Source organism: Symphodus melops, assembly GCF_947650265.1.
Source record: "Symphodus melops genome assembly, chromosome: 12".
Lineage (NCBI taxonomy): Eukaryota > Metazoa > Chordata > Actinopteri > Labriformes > Labridae > Symphodus > Symphodus melops.
Window position 1 is genome coordinate 14872549 of NC_136702.1, and position 17512 is coordinate 14890060.

The 17512-nt window shown below is 39.1% G+C and overlaps 1 protein-coding gene across 1 annotated transcript in view; it reads left to right on the forward strand.

Annotated features, from left to right (window-relative positions):
- epha6 (eph receptor A6) overlaps positions 1–17512 on the forward strand; it is a 152397-nt gene that overhangs the window by 29216 nt on the left and 105669 nt on the right. The window contains exon 3 of the mRNA XM_079357760.1: positions 12118–12781. Within this exon, the coding sequence (XP_079213886.1) occupies positions 12118–12781 (664 nt within the window). The remainder of the gene's footprint in view (positions 1–12117; positions 12782–17512) is intronic.

Consider the following 17512-nt stretch of genomic DNA (forward strand, 5'->3'; position numbering starts at 1 on the left):
TTCAAATTTAACATGCTAACGTACCAACAAAAAAAAAAAGTTGCAACAAAGGTGTTTGTGATCGATTTTGTGTTTGCAGTGGATTCTATATGAATGTATTTCTTTCAGCTTTGTGAAGCATTTTTAAAATTATTCACTTTGTTGTTTGCATTTGCACTTGACTTTTGCGTTTTGTGTTTTTCAAACATGCATTGTTTTTTTTTTAATTTCCAGCCTGTTTCAACTAATAGAAGCCATTGGGGCTGTTGCAGCAGGATTGCACCAGCTGGCCTTCACAAGAAACCCTCCAAACAAGCGTTTTCTGCAAATATAGCATAAAAAAGTGAAACTGTCTCAGCTGTAGGCTTCCCTGAGTTGCTTTCTTTGCTTTGGTCTGTGTGTTATTAGATGAAGGCATTGTGATAGTTTGCTCTGTGTGTTATTACCTCTCCCATTTTGCCTCAAGAATTATTGCTCATTCAAAAAGAATGAAAAACCTGAATGTCTGTCAGTTCTGACTAAAAGTCACTCTGTTTGTCAGTATGTGCGCTAATATTTGTCATTTATCATTCAGCAGCTAGACTGTGCTACCTGCACGTCTCAGTCTGATAATGATAGAGGTTCCTTGCTGACCACTGTGGGTCTGTATTTCTAAGTTACTATGGAGTTTGTCTCTGACTTTAGATATCATTCCAGAGAAGTGGGAGGATTGTACTCAACAGTGTGTTAAAGCTGCCATCAAATGTGCCCCAAGGGGACTGAAAACTCTTAACAGAGTTTCATTAGTGTTGCACTCACTGGGTGCCATTATTTTTCAGAGGTTTTCACAAGAATCTAAATGTAAAACACATCTGGGTCATATGGGGGTTTCTTGTTTTTTTAAATAAAAAAAAAGAAAATAAGCTCCAATGTGAGTTTAGTCTTTAAATGTCACTCAGGTTGAACTCTATCTTCAGTGCTTGTGTCCATCTTCAGAGGATGGGCTGAGGCCATGACCAACAGGGTGTCACTTTGTGAGAGCACCACAGGGATGACGGATGGGTGCGCTTGCTCCACCCTGCTGGCTATCCATTCGCAGTGATTGATGCAGGATTGAGAAGAGCACACGCTCTTTGGATTTCATTCGCTCAGCGCTGTTCACTTGCTCCTATCGATTTAGGACCGTGTTGATGATGGGCAGCGAGATACTCCATGTGTGTTAGTGTGTGTTTGAATCAGTCCTTAAGAACAACAAACAACTGTTTTTCAAGAAAAGATTTCAAATCTAATGAGAGACTATTACATAATAATCTAATAAATAACTACATAAACCAGTTCCTTGATGTGGAGAGGCAATAATGACAACAATGTGTTACTGTTGTTGATTTTTAACCTACTAAGATACACTTTTGAATAACAACGCTCTGTGACTGAGCACTTTACTTTTCACTGTTTGTGGTGCCAAGAAACATCTGTCTGATTCCTCAAAAGCAACATATATATTATAAATTGAAATATTGCTCGTTCTCCATGATCAATGCATGTATCTATGTTCATTCAAAAAATGCATTTTACTTCATTGTGTGTGAAATGACCATACAAATGTTTCTGTATAAAAATGTTGTTAGAGACAGCCTAAATAAGAGGAGCAGGAAAAGGTTGAGAAATACGGTGCTGCTCGCAATCACTAATTGGTTGGACGACATTGAAACAGTTGATCACTAAAAGGATGTGAATGAGACGAAGACTGTGAAGCATAAATGAAAACTCTTGATTTTAGTTAGCTAATACAGAGAAATTTTAGTATTTAGGCCAACTGAAGTGTGTGCATGTGTGTGACATTGCTTTGTGCCCTTAGCTTGTTCTGTAGAGAAGCAGGGGCTATTCATGGAATCGCCTCATGGGACACAGATTAATGTAATCTTTTATTGTTTGGCTCTTTAGGGGGCCACTTACCCAACACTTGTAGAAAACAGTGCGATTACCCTACATACTTATGAATTCCCATGACATATTCCTATTTTATATTTTTCTATCTAAAAAAGAAACAGCACTCAAGTTCAAGATCACGACTACATATTCACAACCTGTATTTTTGTGTTATTATTGTGTTTTTAATGAACATGGACAAATCCATGGGATCTCAAATGTAAGCCAAACTTGATGTTATTCGGTAGGGATGTAAAGATTAATCCTAAAATGGTGAAAAATCGATACAAAGGTATCAAGGTTCACATTGCTTCTCTGAAAAATGAATCCCAATAATATCGTGAGCGTCAGCAGCTGTGGAGCAGAGGCGGTTGGCAACTGCAGAGCAAGATTTTGAAATTAAGGACGCATCACCGTCTTTTAAAATCAGAGGTGTGGAAGCATTTTGGCTTCCTCAAGACAGAAAATGAAAGAAGTGAGAAGACAAGGCAAAAACTGTGTGCAAATAGTGCAAGATAGGGAACTACACAAATAGCACAGCCAACATGATGCAGCATTTAATCAACACCTCAATGAGAGGTTCCAATCACCTCCCCTTGAGAGAAAAAAACAAATAAACATTAAAAAGCCAAACCACACTGACAAACAGGTCTGCAGTCCCTAAAGGAATATTTTTCAGAAATCATTTGTCTACAGACTCATTCTGTAAAATAAATCGTGAGACAATAGTAATTATCGTGACTCGTATCTTGACTTTAGTAAATTTACTTTGATTAAAATGGGAAGGAGTTTGAACTGAACAACAGACCATTCACAGACAGACAATGCAAAGATTGTCGTTTTTCACAGACAATTAAGAGACACTTAACTCATTCAAATGCTCCTCCTGCTTTGTCAGCTGCCTTTGAATGTGTATGAATGCATGGGATAAGTAACTTCTGATTGTCACTTTACATACCTCTGCCATTAGTGTGTGAATGAGTAGGTGTGACCTGTAGAGTAAAATGGATTGGTGTAATACTAAAAAAAGTGTGATACAAGTTTAAAGGCAGGGTCCGTAATTTTCGAAAACTAGCATGATTTTGAAAGTAGCATCCTCTCTGCTCTCCATATTCATTCAGCCCCTCCCCTCTGTGCTCTCTCAAAAGCCTCGCCCCTCACTCACATACACTAGCACGATTGATCCAGAACTGGATTTCAGCTCATGCTTTGAGTGTGGGCTCGTGCATGCATGGGGTAGAGAGGCTTGATTGGTTTATAGGCTTAAAACATGCCACAGATGACGTATTTTCTTTATTTTATTTTTTAAGATCTTAATTACTAACAGGACATACAGACAATTTCAACCAAAAACTTAAAAAGTGTATATGGAGGAAATGACCTACCCTGCCTTTAAGTCCATATACCATTTAAACACTGTCAGTATTGGCTTTTTGCATGATAAACTGTTCCACTGCCATGCTGTAATATGGCCTCTGATGATTGATGTGTTCATGTTTATGCTTTCTGACATCTTCAATAATGTTATGCAGGTTCTGTCCTGTGTCCTCGCCTGCCAATATTCCTCATTGGCTACCTTTTAGTAATTTAATTGGGGGCCTACGGTGAAAATCTATGTCCATAATCCTCCCATCAAAGTATTGACTGGCTTGTTGGAACTCAGTTAAACACAATGGCTCGGCCATTGATGCCACATATTGACAAACTCTGCCAAGTTAAGTCCCTAATGCGATCTCTATGGAGTAACATCTGACACACATTGCCACAGGTTATAATGCAAAAGAAACAAAAAGGTATAGAATGATGGTAATTGTAAAAAGGGAAATTCAAATGATTGTTGAGATATGATTGAAGTTAAACTTGAGAAGAGAGGTGAGCTGAGAACTAGGTTGGACATACCCCAGATTTTAAACAGATGAGCTCGCCTGAAGCTCCGTCAAAGATGATAAAAATGAGGTTACAAATCTTTGCTCTCATAAAACAGGGACTCATCTTCAATACTAGGAACAGTCTAGGAAGACAGTTAGGAATGCAGATTCTGTTTTAACGCTTTGCTGAAGAATTGAATTCAAATGATAAGTATTCTTGAAAGATCTTTTGTTTTGTGTTCACATTTGACTGATTATATTAAATAAGATCTGCGATAAATACCCAGACAAATATTCTAACCAGCTTCTGACGAGCTAAAGTTCCAGCTGCAGAACGCCTCTTAGTTTTCATGTTATATCGATATAGGTTAAATTTGCCTTATGTGTAACATTGACAATAATAATAAATACAGGAAATTCACGTTGAAAAATTAATATTTCTATAAAGCTATTTTTTACTGACATCTATCTGACTGATTGACTGACTGACTGACTTACACTCTGTCTGTCTGTCTGTCTGTCTGTGTCTGACTGACTCTCTGACTGACTGTCTGACTAACGGACTGATGAACTGACTATCTGACTGACTCTTTGGAATGAACAAGTTGCTTTGAATGTAAATTGTTAGGGTAATTGTTAGATAACTGCATTCCTATTGATCATAAATCAATAGGTAGACTACATTTAATTGTACATTCACACTTAACTTTTGGTTGCTTTCTGTCTCGGTTGTCTAAAGGCTGGTTCACACGGCAGGATTTTAAAATTGTCGGCCGATTTCCAAAACTTTAGGGACCACACACATGGCGATAAATAATCGGAGGTTTTACGGTTTGGGTCGTACAGTGTGTGGTGTGTGGCCACACGGCAACATCAACACACCACACTCGGTCAGACAGGAAATCTCACAAAACATCTCGAGATCAAACGTGATTCCAGAGTCAACAAACGGACGAAGAGGATGTAATAGGGGTCGTTTGTGCTGTTTTTATCTGAAAAACACGTTTTAAAAAGAGGCGTTGGTCAAAGGAGTGGAGATCACGGGAGCATGAACTGTACTTGCTACATGTTGATATGGAGGTGAGTAGTTGTAGTTGTTGTTTTGCTCCCGGTGTTTTCGCTACTACGTAACCTCGCTTTCTGATTGGCTATGCGTCACATTCAACAGGCTCGTGCTTGTTTTCTCCTCGGGGGACACCACACATGGTGAGAGATCGGGCCAAAACAATCCAACATGTTGAATATCCCCGATTTGAGGTCGGAGCGGTCCCGACATTCTTCCGACCAGACGAAAGCGGTCTGAACACACCACACACGGCAAGATGATCTTATAAGATTATTTTATGATGATCGGGGCGTCCTTAAGATTATCGGAAGGGGAGAATCGGGGCCAAAATCGGCGTAATTATCCTGCCGTGTGAACCAGGCTTTACTTTCTCATTGTTTGTTCTTTTTCATAAAGTTAAAGAGCTGGAATCATGTTCCCTGGTGAGCAAAGACTGTTCACCCATCTCCTTAAAACATATATTACTGTTTAGTGCGTGCGTGTGTGCGTGCGTGCGTGTGTGTGCAGGGTGGCGTTGGGCACTGTCACTGGGATTGAGAGATTTTTATTTAATCCCAGAGCCTTCGTCTGTGATGGATGAAAAACTTCCACCTCCCACTCACAAACAATTTCTCACACACACACACACACACACACACACACACACACACACACACACACACAGGCTTACTTCAGAAAGAAGTGTGTGTGCGTGTGTTTTATTGAGAGACAGAGAGGGCACAAAGACAACAGAATAAGACAGAGGAGGGTTGTAGGAAGAAAGGTAAAAGTAAGAGTTAAAAAGAGGTACAAAACAATACAAAGGTATTGAAAGCAGATCAAGGGCAGATTGGAGGAGTTCAAGCAAACTATATGAAGTATATATATTTTGTGTTTGCTGATTGTCGGAGAATATGCTGTGCCATCTGTCAAGACATAATGAGTTTTCCCAAAAAAATATGTATAAAGTTTTTAATCAAATGATGAACATATGTCATTCAGGCACAGAAAATACAGGTATATAAAGTCTGTAAAGAGTCATTGTACCACTGCATGGCAGTAAGTGTTTAAATTTTCTCTAAAAGAAACTCAACATCTCATCTATTTTTTGTCAAGTAAATGTGTGTATACGTGTGTGGTTCTGAGTACAGTTTGTAGTTCCTCCCAATATGTGCATTGAAATGTTCATCTTTAAAGTGTCAGACTTGACATTTAAATGTTTTAAGTCCTCACATTGTGTAGCTTTTACTGTATTGGAGATCGACAAAGGAATTGCCTTTCATACAGTACATGCACACGGTATGAGCCGTTGTATCTGCTGAGTTCACTTTATACTCATGGTTTTTTTTTACCCTCCTCAGTCTTTATCTCTGCTTCAAAGAAGTCTCAAGTGATTGGAGAAAAACACTCCCATTCCTCAGACTGTGTGTGTAACCCCAGCCAAATATTTCTTGGTTTAAGCAGGTGAGGCTCTGGGACTGTACAGTCCCACAATCCCCTGTGATGACAAAAGAAAAATTAATCATAAATAGGCATTCTCTTTCTGGCCTCCTGTGACCCAAAGGACAACCTATGATTTCATGGAATCTACAATATACAACAGCAGTGTCCTGTTTGTCTCCCATATGGATATTTTTAATCCCGCCCTAAAGGTTGCTGAGGGACCTAACTAAATTCCAGCCACAGAATGAAAAATTATTATTAAAGAAGTAAGCATCCATGCGTAGGATTTTCCCCATAAAATATATCATAGGTATACATGGTTATTTTACAACTCATTTGTGATTGGTCAATAACAGCATTCTAATGTTCTATTGAGGTAAACTGCAATGAACAATAGCTTAGGGAAGCAGCTCTATTCAGAGACTCTGGAGGACTAACTCAATCTACAGAAAGCAGCCTGGGTAATTGATGTTGGTTCATTTAAAAAAGAAGAAGACGAAGAAAGGGCAAGTGAAGTTAAAAGCTTTAGGCTGTAACAGAGCAATCAACTAAATTAAAGAAGGCATGAAGTAAACAGAAAATACCAGAAAATGGTTTTGGAAACAACCTTGTTAGGGAAAAAAAGTCAACAGACAGACTGTGACAAGGCAGAAAATGTCAATCAGGTGCTGCAGTGATTCCTGTGGTCCCAATCACTTTGTCTCACTTCATCTCAGGGGACTGTTTTCAGCCTTATGTAACTTACGACTAAGTAGAATGATTTTCTGGATCGTTTTCCTCTGCCATGGATGGAGACAGAGCAAACGAAACAGAGATGTTTCTTTCGCAGAAGAAACTGTTCACATTTTTATTTTTGTGTCATAATGTTGATTTCTTCAGAATGAAGTATGAAGCAAGCAAAACAATCATCAGTGAGTGACTTGTTCTAAAAGCTACAACTAACACTATTTTGATAGTCGACTAGTCATTATAATAGCAATGATTAACTGTCTAATTGGATGATGAACTACAAAATGATTTAACGACTCTTATTTATCTATCATTTTTAAATTTTACATTACACTCTCACACTGAAAATATGCCATTGAAAACCTTAATTCAAGCCATACGCCAACATACAGACATTTAAATTATAAGAAAAAAAAAACATTATCACCATGTGTTTGTGTGAATGGATTTGGGATTTTCAGTTTCTGTCAGTTTGACAGTAAACCTTCGACAGCCGCAATGCTTAACCTGTCCCATTGGCTTCAGTATTTACAAAGCAGTTACTTTAAAGTAGGTCATAACACAATTTCACTCACACAAAGGGACATAGACCTTTAAAATGTGTTTAATTATTTTATACAACCTCGAACCTAACCAAGTGGTGTAACCATCTATGATCATTAAATGTTTAATTCCGATCGAGGACGAGTGGAGCTGATTACGACACTGTAGTTAAAGGTCCTGTTCTCAATAAAGCTCTGGTTTCCACATTTTTAATAAAAGGAGCTCACCTCTGGGCGAGTGTCCAGTGAAATGACTGGCTCCCTTTCATGAGAAAGAGAGAGATGGCCTGTAAGGAGCCTTGGTCTCAGGCTGCAATCAATCAACCCCTTTTCTGACTGTTTTTCAATTATGTATGTTAAAGCTTGACAGAAAGGTGGTGAGGGGCCAGGAGAGTCTTCAATGAAAGTTTTGCACTTTGAAAAAGAAGTTAGATCACTTCCAGATAGCAAATATGCCACACACACATTCTTAGGTGACTTTAGTCCTGTCAGGTTGGTGATTTCAAGGAGGCTCTGGTGTCATGCTGTCAATGAACTTTCTTTTTAAATTGAATTAAGCTAAGAGGACATTAATGTCATTGCTTGTGAGACAATTAAGTAAAACTTCATTCCCAGCTCTTGCAAATTCAAAGCTGCCGAATGACTTAATTTTAAGAGTTTCCACCACAGGGCAGCTTGACAGTATCAGCCAGCTGACAAGATGTGAAAGTCTCGGAGGCCTTTAGATCAGCTCTGAATGGTGTTAAGATGGGGATTCAAGCAGCAATATGTTCCTATCACGATGGATTGTTTTCCTGCCTTGGGACAAATCACACTGATACCTCTGCCTCTACCCCTTTGTCTCTGGCCACAGTTTATCTACAGTGGCATTTTAACACATTTCATTGCTACCAAGCAGAAGGAATACCTTTGAATTTCATGATAGAATACTCAAAATCACCCCAAATACATCCTTAACATTTTTTATTCGTCATCTCCTCTTTGTCTCTTTCTATCTATCTTGTGTTTTTCTTTCTCACACATCTCTCACACACAACTTTGTTATAAAGAACGCAAGATGGATATTTTCAGTTTGGATTCCAATGTATTAGATCTCAAATCCTTTAATGCACTATAAAAAGTCTCCTTGGTAGAGATACTGAGGGCAGTGCCGGACTTTGATCTGTGTTTGTGTGGAGGACTTTTCAGTACATACATTCACATCGTATTATTGTTTTATCCCTGAGAGGCACTGGTATAAATGCAACCACTCTGCACGGCAACATGTAAATTTGTGACCCCCACCCAAGACATGCTTGGATCGAGTTGCATACATTTTTCTTGACAACCTTTTAAACCAGTCACCTCTTTAATGTGAAAATGACAGTTTCATTTCCTTCTTCTGTGGCAAAATATCTGTTTCGCAGCACCTCTCCCCAGCCTCAGAGCTTACAATAGTTAAAAGAAATATTCTTTTGAGCTCAAGGGTGCTCATGCATGTTCACTCCAACAGACACCTCTGCAGGTCAACAGGGTACTATAAGTGTGCAAATTGAAATGGCCTGAAGGGGACATAGATTCTGCTACTTTTTACACTTGTACTCTTTGAATTGCCTGACCATGTTGAGCACCTGTGTAAAGAAAGCAATAAAAGCCAGCAAAAGATCGGTCAGAATATGCAAAGCTGTAGATCGAAAATACTTGAGTATGTTTATGTAAAGGATTATTATTAAGTCTAACTAATACGTTAATATTTGGTTGAGAATGTGGATAATGAGAGATGAGCAAAAGACAGTCAAACTTAGCCACATAGACATAAAATCTGAACACTTTCTTTGGCTAAAATGTTGTTTTTTTTGCAGTGGGGTCATAATCATTTGTAATTGTTGAGTCCTATACCGTTGCCCTTGTGTGTTCCCAAGATGGGCACAAGTCTCTGAGGGCAAGTTCAAGTCAGGTGTTAAGGCCATCCGCTACAGCAAGTGGCCAAGTTCAGCCAGGGGAGAGAGTGGTGAAGCCGGGGGAGAGCGAGGAAGTTGCTTATGCTGTTTTTCAATCATATACAGGGTCTTTAAAACATTTTGGATTTGAGCCTAGTATATAAGAATACCGGGCACAAGTCCTAAACCAAGAGTCCGAAACAAGTATGAAGGCTTTGTGTGAGACTTAAGACTTCCCATCTCTGTGGTTTATTTTTTGGTCCAAATTGTTAAAAGTGTTTAACACTTTTAATCACATTGTATTCATTTTATAATTATAATTAAAAAAAACTAAAAAAAACGTTATTGCACTTGTATGCTCTTGTCAAGGGATTGTTTAGGGTTTTGATAAGTACACCTTATACAATTAGAAGCTCTGAACATTTGGACAGAGTCATACGCGATTTGTTTGTCCACTGTGACAATCATGACCTACTTTTTTTTAGCTTAAGAAATAATAATGAAAATAATAATAATAATAAAAATACTATGAATGTCCAGGAGTGCTCTACCTATCCCAGCAGAATTTGTTTTATGGGCAACATCACATCTAATCAAAATCAATTTGTTGGACTGTAATGCCACAATTACACCTTGAGGGAAAAGCAGATTAAAGCCTGTCGTCTTTGGATGATTGAATTAGAACATGTTATTAAAAAGGATAATGAGTATGTGAGTGCAAACATTAGGCTTTGATTACTACTCTCATCAAGAGGTAATATTAAGCTAAGTGCAAAACAGCTTATTAAATGTGCGAGCTTATCAGGCAAATAGTATTGGTAAATTAACCACCAGCTCAATCACAACAGTGGACTGTGTTTGCCTATAAAGCAGTTGTTTTCCAGCCATTAATTAGAATGAGAATGTCTCCTCCCAGACCTCGAGGATGGGGAATTAAAGTCTGTGTATGTGTATGTGTGTGTCCCTTTGTGAGTGTATTTGATGAAGTCAGTTCACTTTTAAACACAGAATGAGAATCATATGAATGTGTTCATCTTTAATTAATAGCTTTATGCTTTGGGCCCCTTTCCTAACCTGCATGACGTGCTTTGTCTCTGTGAAATCAATGTTGATTAGAGAGTTTGGCTCATACAAGGAGACACTGTTGGGCTTTTATTACTTTTACACGTGAGTCCCATGGTGGGTTTGGAATTGTGTTGCCCTAATTAAAAGATAGCGTAATGCTAAAGGACTTTTATATTGTAATCATATGCTACCGTTTGGCATATATTCCGACGCCACGTTATTTTTCATGCAAGGTATATTTACATTTGAATTGTATTAAAATAAATAGTTGCAATAGTTTGATCATGCCCCAATTTAAAATAACATGGCTGAACCTGTCTAAAACTAAAGCGCACGCACGCACACACACACACACACACACACACACACTCACCTAGACACACACACACACAAAGTGAAACTCTGCAGCTTGTGGAGGGTCTTATGTTGCATTGTAAGCAAAGTGATTTGAGAGCCCTTTTTCCCAGGCAGGTAATTTGATTCTTGGAGGTCGATGCTAGCTGGTTTTGGGGTCGCCCATGTAGCCAGTCCCCACTCTAATAAAACCAGAGAGCTGTGCAAGACCATGAGGCTAAAAATCTCCATTAACTTCGCTCCCATCAACATTGGGACAGGTAACCTCATGACCCAGCAAAGCTGCCATTCGACCTGATCATGTGACTTGGGAGTTTGAGGGCCCAATGACTCAGCAGCCTTAGTAGGATATTATTCTAGCTAAACCTTCAGGAGTAGGAGTAGTAGAAAAAGTCTGAAGAAAAAAACCAAGCAAAAAGGCTTCAAGGAAAGAGTTTTATACTGCCAAATCTTGAGAATGACTAAGAGTCTAAACATAGTTTGATCATATACACTGTACCTACAATCTGTGATCTCTGAAAAATTCTCTTTGATAAACCTTCAAATTTGCACCGTATCATAAAAGTGTGGTTTTCCAATATAAAAAAGATGTTTGATATGTATAGATATGAGTTTATTGACAGGCCGATGATGTGTGATGTTAGGTTAAAAAAAAAAATAGAAGACCTGATGAAAATAGAAGACCTCCTATACATTAAAAAACATATACTGAATATGACACGTCTTACAACAGTCTTTTTTGCTGGAGTCCAATAACCCATCCATCCACCCTGAGCTTCGTCATACATCCTTTTGTTTTTCTAAAGGCTCAGCTGACACTGTCTGTCTCCCTTTTGTCATAATTACTTAAACCACTAGGGGGCTTTGTCACTTGAACATGAACATGTTGTTATGGCGAACATGCTGAAAAAGATATTCAGTCACATTTTCTTCCTCCAGCATCACTCTCCTGGCCAATATATCATCTTTAGATAAAACCCATCTGTCAGAGAGATTTAATGTTTTCTAATGTTAGTTTTGCTGTGAAAAGAATCAGCCAGTAGGTTATCAAGTAAATCATGGCCCACACTTACAGTAGATGCAACATCAGGATAGAATTCAGATTCAAGCCTTGCTTGTAAAAACAAGAGTATTCTTAATTTTGTTCAAATCCATTGTACCGAAGACTGATGCCTTTGAGACTCACAATTTAATACTCATCTTTTCTCTTCTGATTCCCCTCTTCTGCCCTTCTCTATCTGCACCCCTCCTATTTTCATTGTTAGTGGGACGCCATCACAGAAATGGACGAGCACAACCGGCCCATCCATACTTTCCAGGTTTGCAATGTGATGGAGCCCAACCAGAACAACTGGCTTCGTTCCAACTGGATTTCTCGACAAGCAGCCCAGAAGATCTACGTAGAGCTTCGCTTCACTCTGCGAGACTGCAACTCCATTCCTTGGGTGTCTGGCACCTGTAAGGAGACCTTTAACCTCTTCTACCATGAGACTGATGAAGCTCATGGCGTCAAATTCAAGCCTGCCCAGTACACAAAGATTGACACCATTGCTGCAGATGAGAGCTTCACCCAGATGGACCTCGGAGATCGTATCCTCAAGCTCAACACCGAGGTGCGAGAGGTGGGGCCCATGACCAGGAAGGGCTTCTATTTGGCATTCCAGGACATTGGTGCCTGCATTGCTTTGGTTTCAGTGAGGGTTTACTATAAAAAATGTCCTTTCACTTTGAGGAACCTGGCCTCATTTCCGGACACAGTTCCTCGTGTGGACTCTTCCTCATTGGTAGAGGTAAGGGGGGCGTGCATCGACCATGCTGAAGAAAGAGACACACCAAAACTGTTCTGTGGAGCTGATGGAGACTGGTTGGTTCCCCTGGGAAAATGTGTCTGCAGCGTTGGATATGAAGAGATTGATGGATCATGTAGTGGTGAGTTTACAAACGTTTCCCTTTTTCTTTTTTTTTTGCTTCTGTCCTTAAATGCAGTAGGTAACAAAGAACATATTTCAAGGAAAAACTGGAAATGAAACTTATGAAATAAGGAGGCTGATTTGAAAGAATGAGACGGGTGACTGGGGAAAGTCGGGTAAATGCAGGGCTGACAAGAAGAGAATACAGGTTTGATGAAGGAAAAAGGGAGTAGAACAGGATCACCAGGAAGAAGGTAATACGCAGGAGACAGGAACTAAATACTATGTGTTGGACTGGGCACAAATTCATGTGCAGGCTAGGAACAAGTAACATAAAAATGTTAAGAAAGAGACCACAGTTGCTGTACAGTTAACAGAACCAAACAATCAATGTGTTTTTATTCAATGCACAAGGGGAGGTGGATATTCATAAAATAATGTTTTTTTGAGTCCCAAGTTCAGGGCATCAGAATATTTTGGGAATAATTTTCAATTAAATGCGTCTGAAAAAGTGGCCTGTGAGTGTGTATTGGTGTGACAGAGATATAGTGTTTGTGCTCATGCGATCCGATCTACCACCCGATGTCCCAGGGTCTACCTTGGTGCATCAGAAAAACCTTTGCTGACTTGGTAGTTTGATCCGCAACTGTCTGATGGGTCAATGGGGGTGCCATAGTGCAAAAGAAAACCTCCCTCTGAGGAGATCCAAAGCAACTTCTTTTTAGCCAATGTAAAGGCCTGATGCCAGATAAAAAGGTGCATTTGTCCGTGTTCTGCAGTCAAAATACAATCTACAATGTGTTCAAAGGTTCTTGGAAAAAGCAGCTAAGCCTATCCCTATTTTTTCATCAAATTCATTTAGCACCTTGTTTAAGAAAAGAAAAAAAAAAGCTTGAACATGCTTTGCACTTTTCAATAGTTTTCTGCAATAGTTTTAAATGACAAAGGCATTGATATTTACAGAAATATCAAAGGTGGACACAAACCCTGTCTTATCTGTATCTGGTTGAACAAATAGAGAATATTAGAATAAACAAAGAGAATGTACTCTTATGTTGGTTTTAGTGAACTAGGATGAACAAAAGATTGAAATATTGAGGCAAATTAGATTGCAGAGTGCAGATTGGTTCCCTCTTAAACATGATCCATCAATCTAACACTATTACAAACAGCTTTCCTCGGAGCTCTTGTGAAAACTAATTCAAAACTACTCCCTGCTTTTTTTTTTTTTTTAACCACCATTCAGAACCAGATGTCCTCATAGAGCTGATTACAATTCATCTTGTGACATTGGTCTGTGAGGTTTCCCAGCTGCACTCACAGCTGCATTGCAATCAACAGGCCAGGGGTTGATCTTCAGCTGTGATTAGAGCTGGGCTGTAAAATGACCAAAGTGGCTACTTCATGTCTTGTTTTTTTTTTGTTTTTTTAATTTTCAGAAATGTGGGAGACAGGTATTGTTTAAGGCCTGCTCATTTTTCAGATAATGACCATTATGAATCCAATTATGTAGGAACTTAACCAAAGAGGTTATTTGATAAACATTTTTAAAATATGAATATGTAGTGTACTCTGAAGGCATAATTCTGTTTAATTTTCATATTTAGCCAATGAAATGTAATCAATAACATGAGCTTTCTGTGCTTTTTTTCACGTTACTTCCATCAAAGGAAAAACAACCCAATTATACATCAGCGTTCTTATCAGCCCATGTACATATACTACAATTATTTGCATCCCCCCTATCCTTCCTTAGGTATTTGTACCTATTTCTCTCTCTCTCTCTCTTTCTATAAGAAGCAGATTTCACAGTTGGGTTAAGTTCAGCCCTTTGGGCAATGTGATGGCATTTTACTGCAATGTCAGCCCTGAAATGCAGCCCCTGCTCATTGTTCCAGGTTTCAAACAAGCGTCGTTATTAAAATGCTCCGCACAAGGTACCACTGGAGCGCCTGGGGCATCCAGAGAGGAAAAACTGCGGTGGCATGCCAAGCTAATACTTCAATTCCCAGTTTACATCACCTGCTCTTTTAAATGCTATGGCTGCTTGACTAGGCTGGATTGGATGTCAGTGTTGAATAATCTGTGTTTTTCTAATAAAATACCATCGATAGCACAGCTCAGACCTTTGTCAACCTTGAGCCTTCCCTGGTTGCTTTTTTATTATTACATAAAATGTAATGTTTTATTTGTTGGGCTTGTATGCCTTTATTGGGACACAGTGTAGAGTTGGAAATTGGGGAGAGAGAATGTGCGAGTAAGGAGCCGAGGCCGTCCGCTTCGAGAACTACTTCCACTGTACATGGGTCACATGAACTAGCCACAGGTCCAGCAGTGCCAAAGATGCAATGTTTTCAAAGCTCAAGAGAGAACAAGAGCATTGCTAAATGTCTAAACGTTATAGTTAAATTCATGTTAAATGAAAGCCTATTCAAGCAGGTTGATCCTCAGAGAGTTGTGGAGAAGGCTGGATTAATTACTCTCTCTTGGTAAATAATCTTTATTTATGTAATGCAACAGATTAATTCCTGGAGGATTTGTTGTGGTATGAGCAGTGTTATGAGCTCTCAAAATGCTGTAATTATTCATATTACATTAGCTAGTTCAGGTCCCACGTCACTTTAGTATGTATAACATTGTCCTCAAATGGCCAATCCAGTTTGAGATATGTGACTAACACTTGTCATCTGATTTACAGACTATCCTGGAAAAGATTACCGTAAATTCCGGACTATAAGGCGCTACTTTTTTCTCACACTTCGAGCACTGCGGCTTCTACTCCGGTGCGGCTAATGCATGGATTTTTATGGGGGACAATGAGCTTCTGCCGCAAAAACATTTGACTTCGTCACGTCGGATCTTAATATCAGTCATTTTGCGCTTCATGCACGCACCCTCATCATGGAAAACACACGGAGAAATACATATGATGCAGCTTTCAAGTTAAAGGCGATCGACCTGGCTGTCAAAGAAGCTAACAGAGCTGCTGCACGTTAAGATGACACTGACAGCGACAACAGAGACTGAGGAAGTGAGTAATGAAGTCATTCTGAGGCAGTGAATGGATGCACTTTTTCTTGTGAAATATATTACGGTCATCTTTTTCATCAGCCGTGTTACAGACACCGTCGGCTAGGCTTCGTATTGTAACGGTTCATGTTGTAAAGTCAGTAGTTGATAATGTCTTCATAATTCCGATTATGTGGAGAGTCAGTGAATGCACCAGCGAGAACGTGTTGAGTGGCTGTATGAGAGAACGCTGGGGGAGAGAGTTGGATTGTTACGGCAAGTTATGTGTTGCTCTCTGCTGTAAACGGCGTGGTCACGGCCGACAGTGATCGGGTTAAGTAAAAGTTATTATTTGAACGCTCTCGTCGTCCTTTAACGTCCGTACGGACGCTACAGTATTTGCGGATGTTACCGGTAGCCTACGTCTGTGTAAATAGCTCTTGTTATAGCGTGGACACCTGCGGCTTATAATCAAGTGCGGCTTATATATGTACAAATACATTTATTTACTTATTTTTAGCCGGTGCGGCTTATATCCAGGTGCGCTCAATAGTACGGAATTTACGGTAGTTAGCTGCAGTCTGAAAGCAGGGCTTTGGATTCACTGAGTTAGGAAAAAAAAGACCTACTCGCCACCAGTGCTTTAAGGTGGTTGTGGCTCAGCGGTAGAGTCGTGGTCTCTCAACGGGGTCGAGGGTTCAGTCCCCAGATGCTGCAGCAACATGTCCAATGTGTCTTAGGGCAAGACTCTCAACCCTGTATAAATGGGCATGTAAATGGGATTAGTTACCTAATGGTCACAGCCTCTACCATCAGTGTATAAATGGGTAACTGTGACATGCAGTGTAAAAGCCTTTTGAGAAGTCAGAAGACTAAGACCATGTTCTAGATCAAGTCTGGAGCCTTAACATTGTGCTTGTTGCACTTTGATATTCATCAAATCTAGGAACTGACAAAAACCTGATTATTGAGTTCTTTTGCTCATAAATGTAAGTGTTTTTAAAACCTGTACAATGTCAGCAATCAAGGTGACTTGAAAACGTCTGCTTTTAAAGTTTAGCAAAAATCCGTTGGAAAAATAAAAATGTATAGAGGCGGAGAATGAAAACAGATACCTCTGGGCTTAATCTATTGGCCCGCTTCGATTTTAAAATAAGGCAATAAATAAATCAATCTTTGATCAGAAATGACATTGAATAACGGCTGATAAAGCATTAATCAACTTTTAGCATCACAAACTCAACTACAATACTTCCTGGGAAATCAGAAAGAATTACTACGCGGTAATCAAGTAAGGAATATTCTGGTTACAGTGAATAGGTTTTAAAGAACCCACGTTAACAATGAACTATTCTTTGTTTACACACTGGCAATACAGAGACAAAAGACATGAGACTTTTTCTAAGAATATATCAGACGTGATGCGGGAGGGTTCAGTTGTTTGAGCTTGAAAAGTCAAAAGATTACTCATCATGGAAAATATGGTAATGTTTAATTCTTAATTAGTTCTCATCCATTAGCCAATTAGTATTAATAGCATTCAATTTAGTCCATATATGCTGATTATTTTTCTTTTTTTATATTCTGTAATTGTTCACTGTTTTATTTATAACTGATGTCTTTATGTGGCATATGAGATTTCCAAGCTGTTAATTGTAAATGCCTCTGGTATTGTTAATTTACTGAAAACAGTTAGCACAAGCTGAGAGAGAAAGAAAGAGAGAGCTGAGGAAGGCAGAGG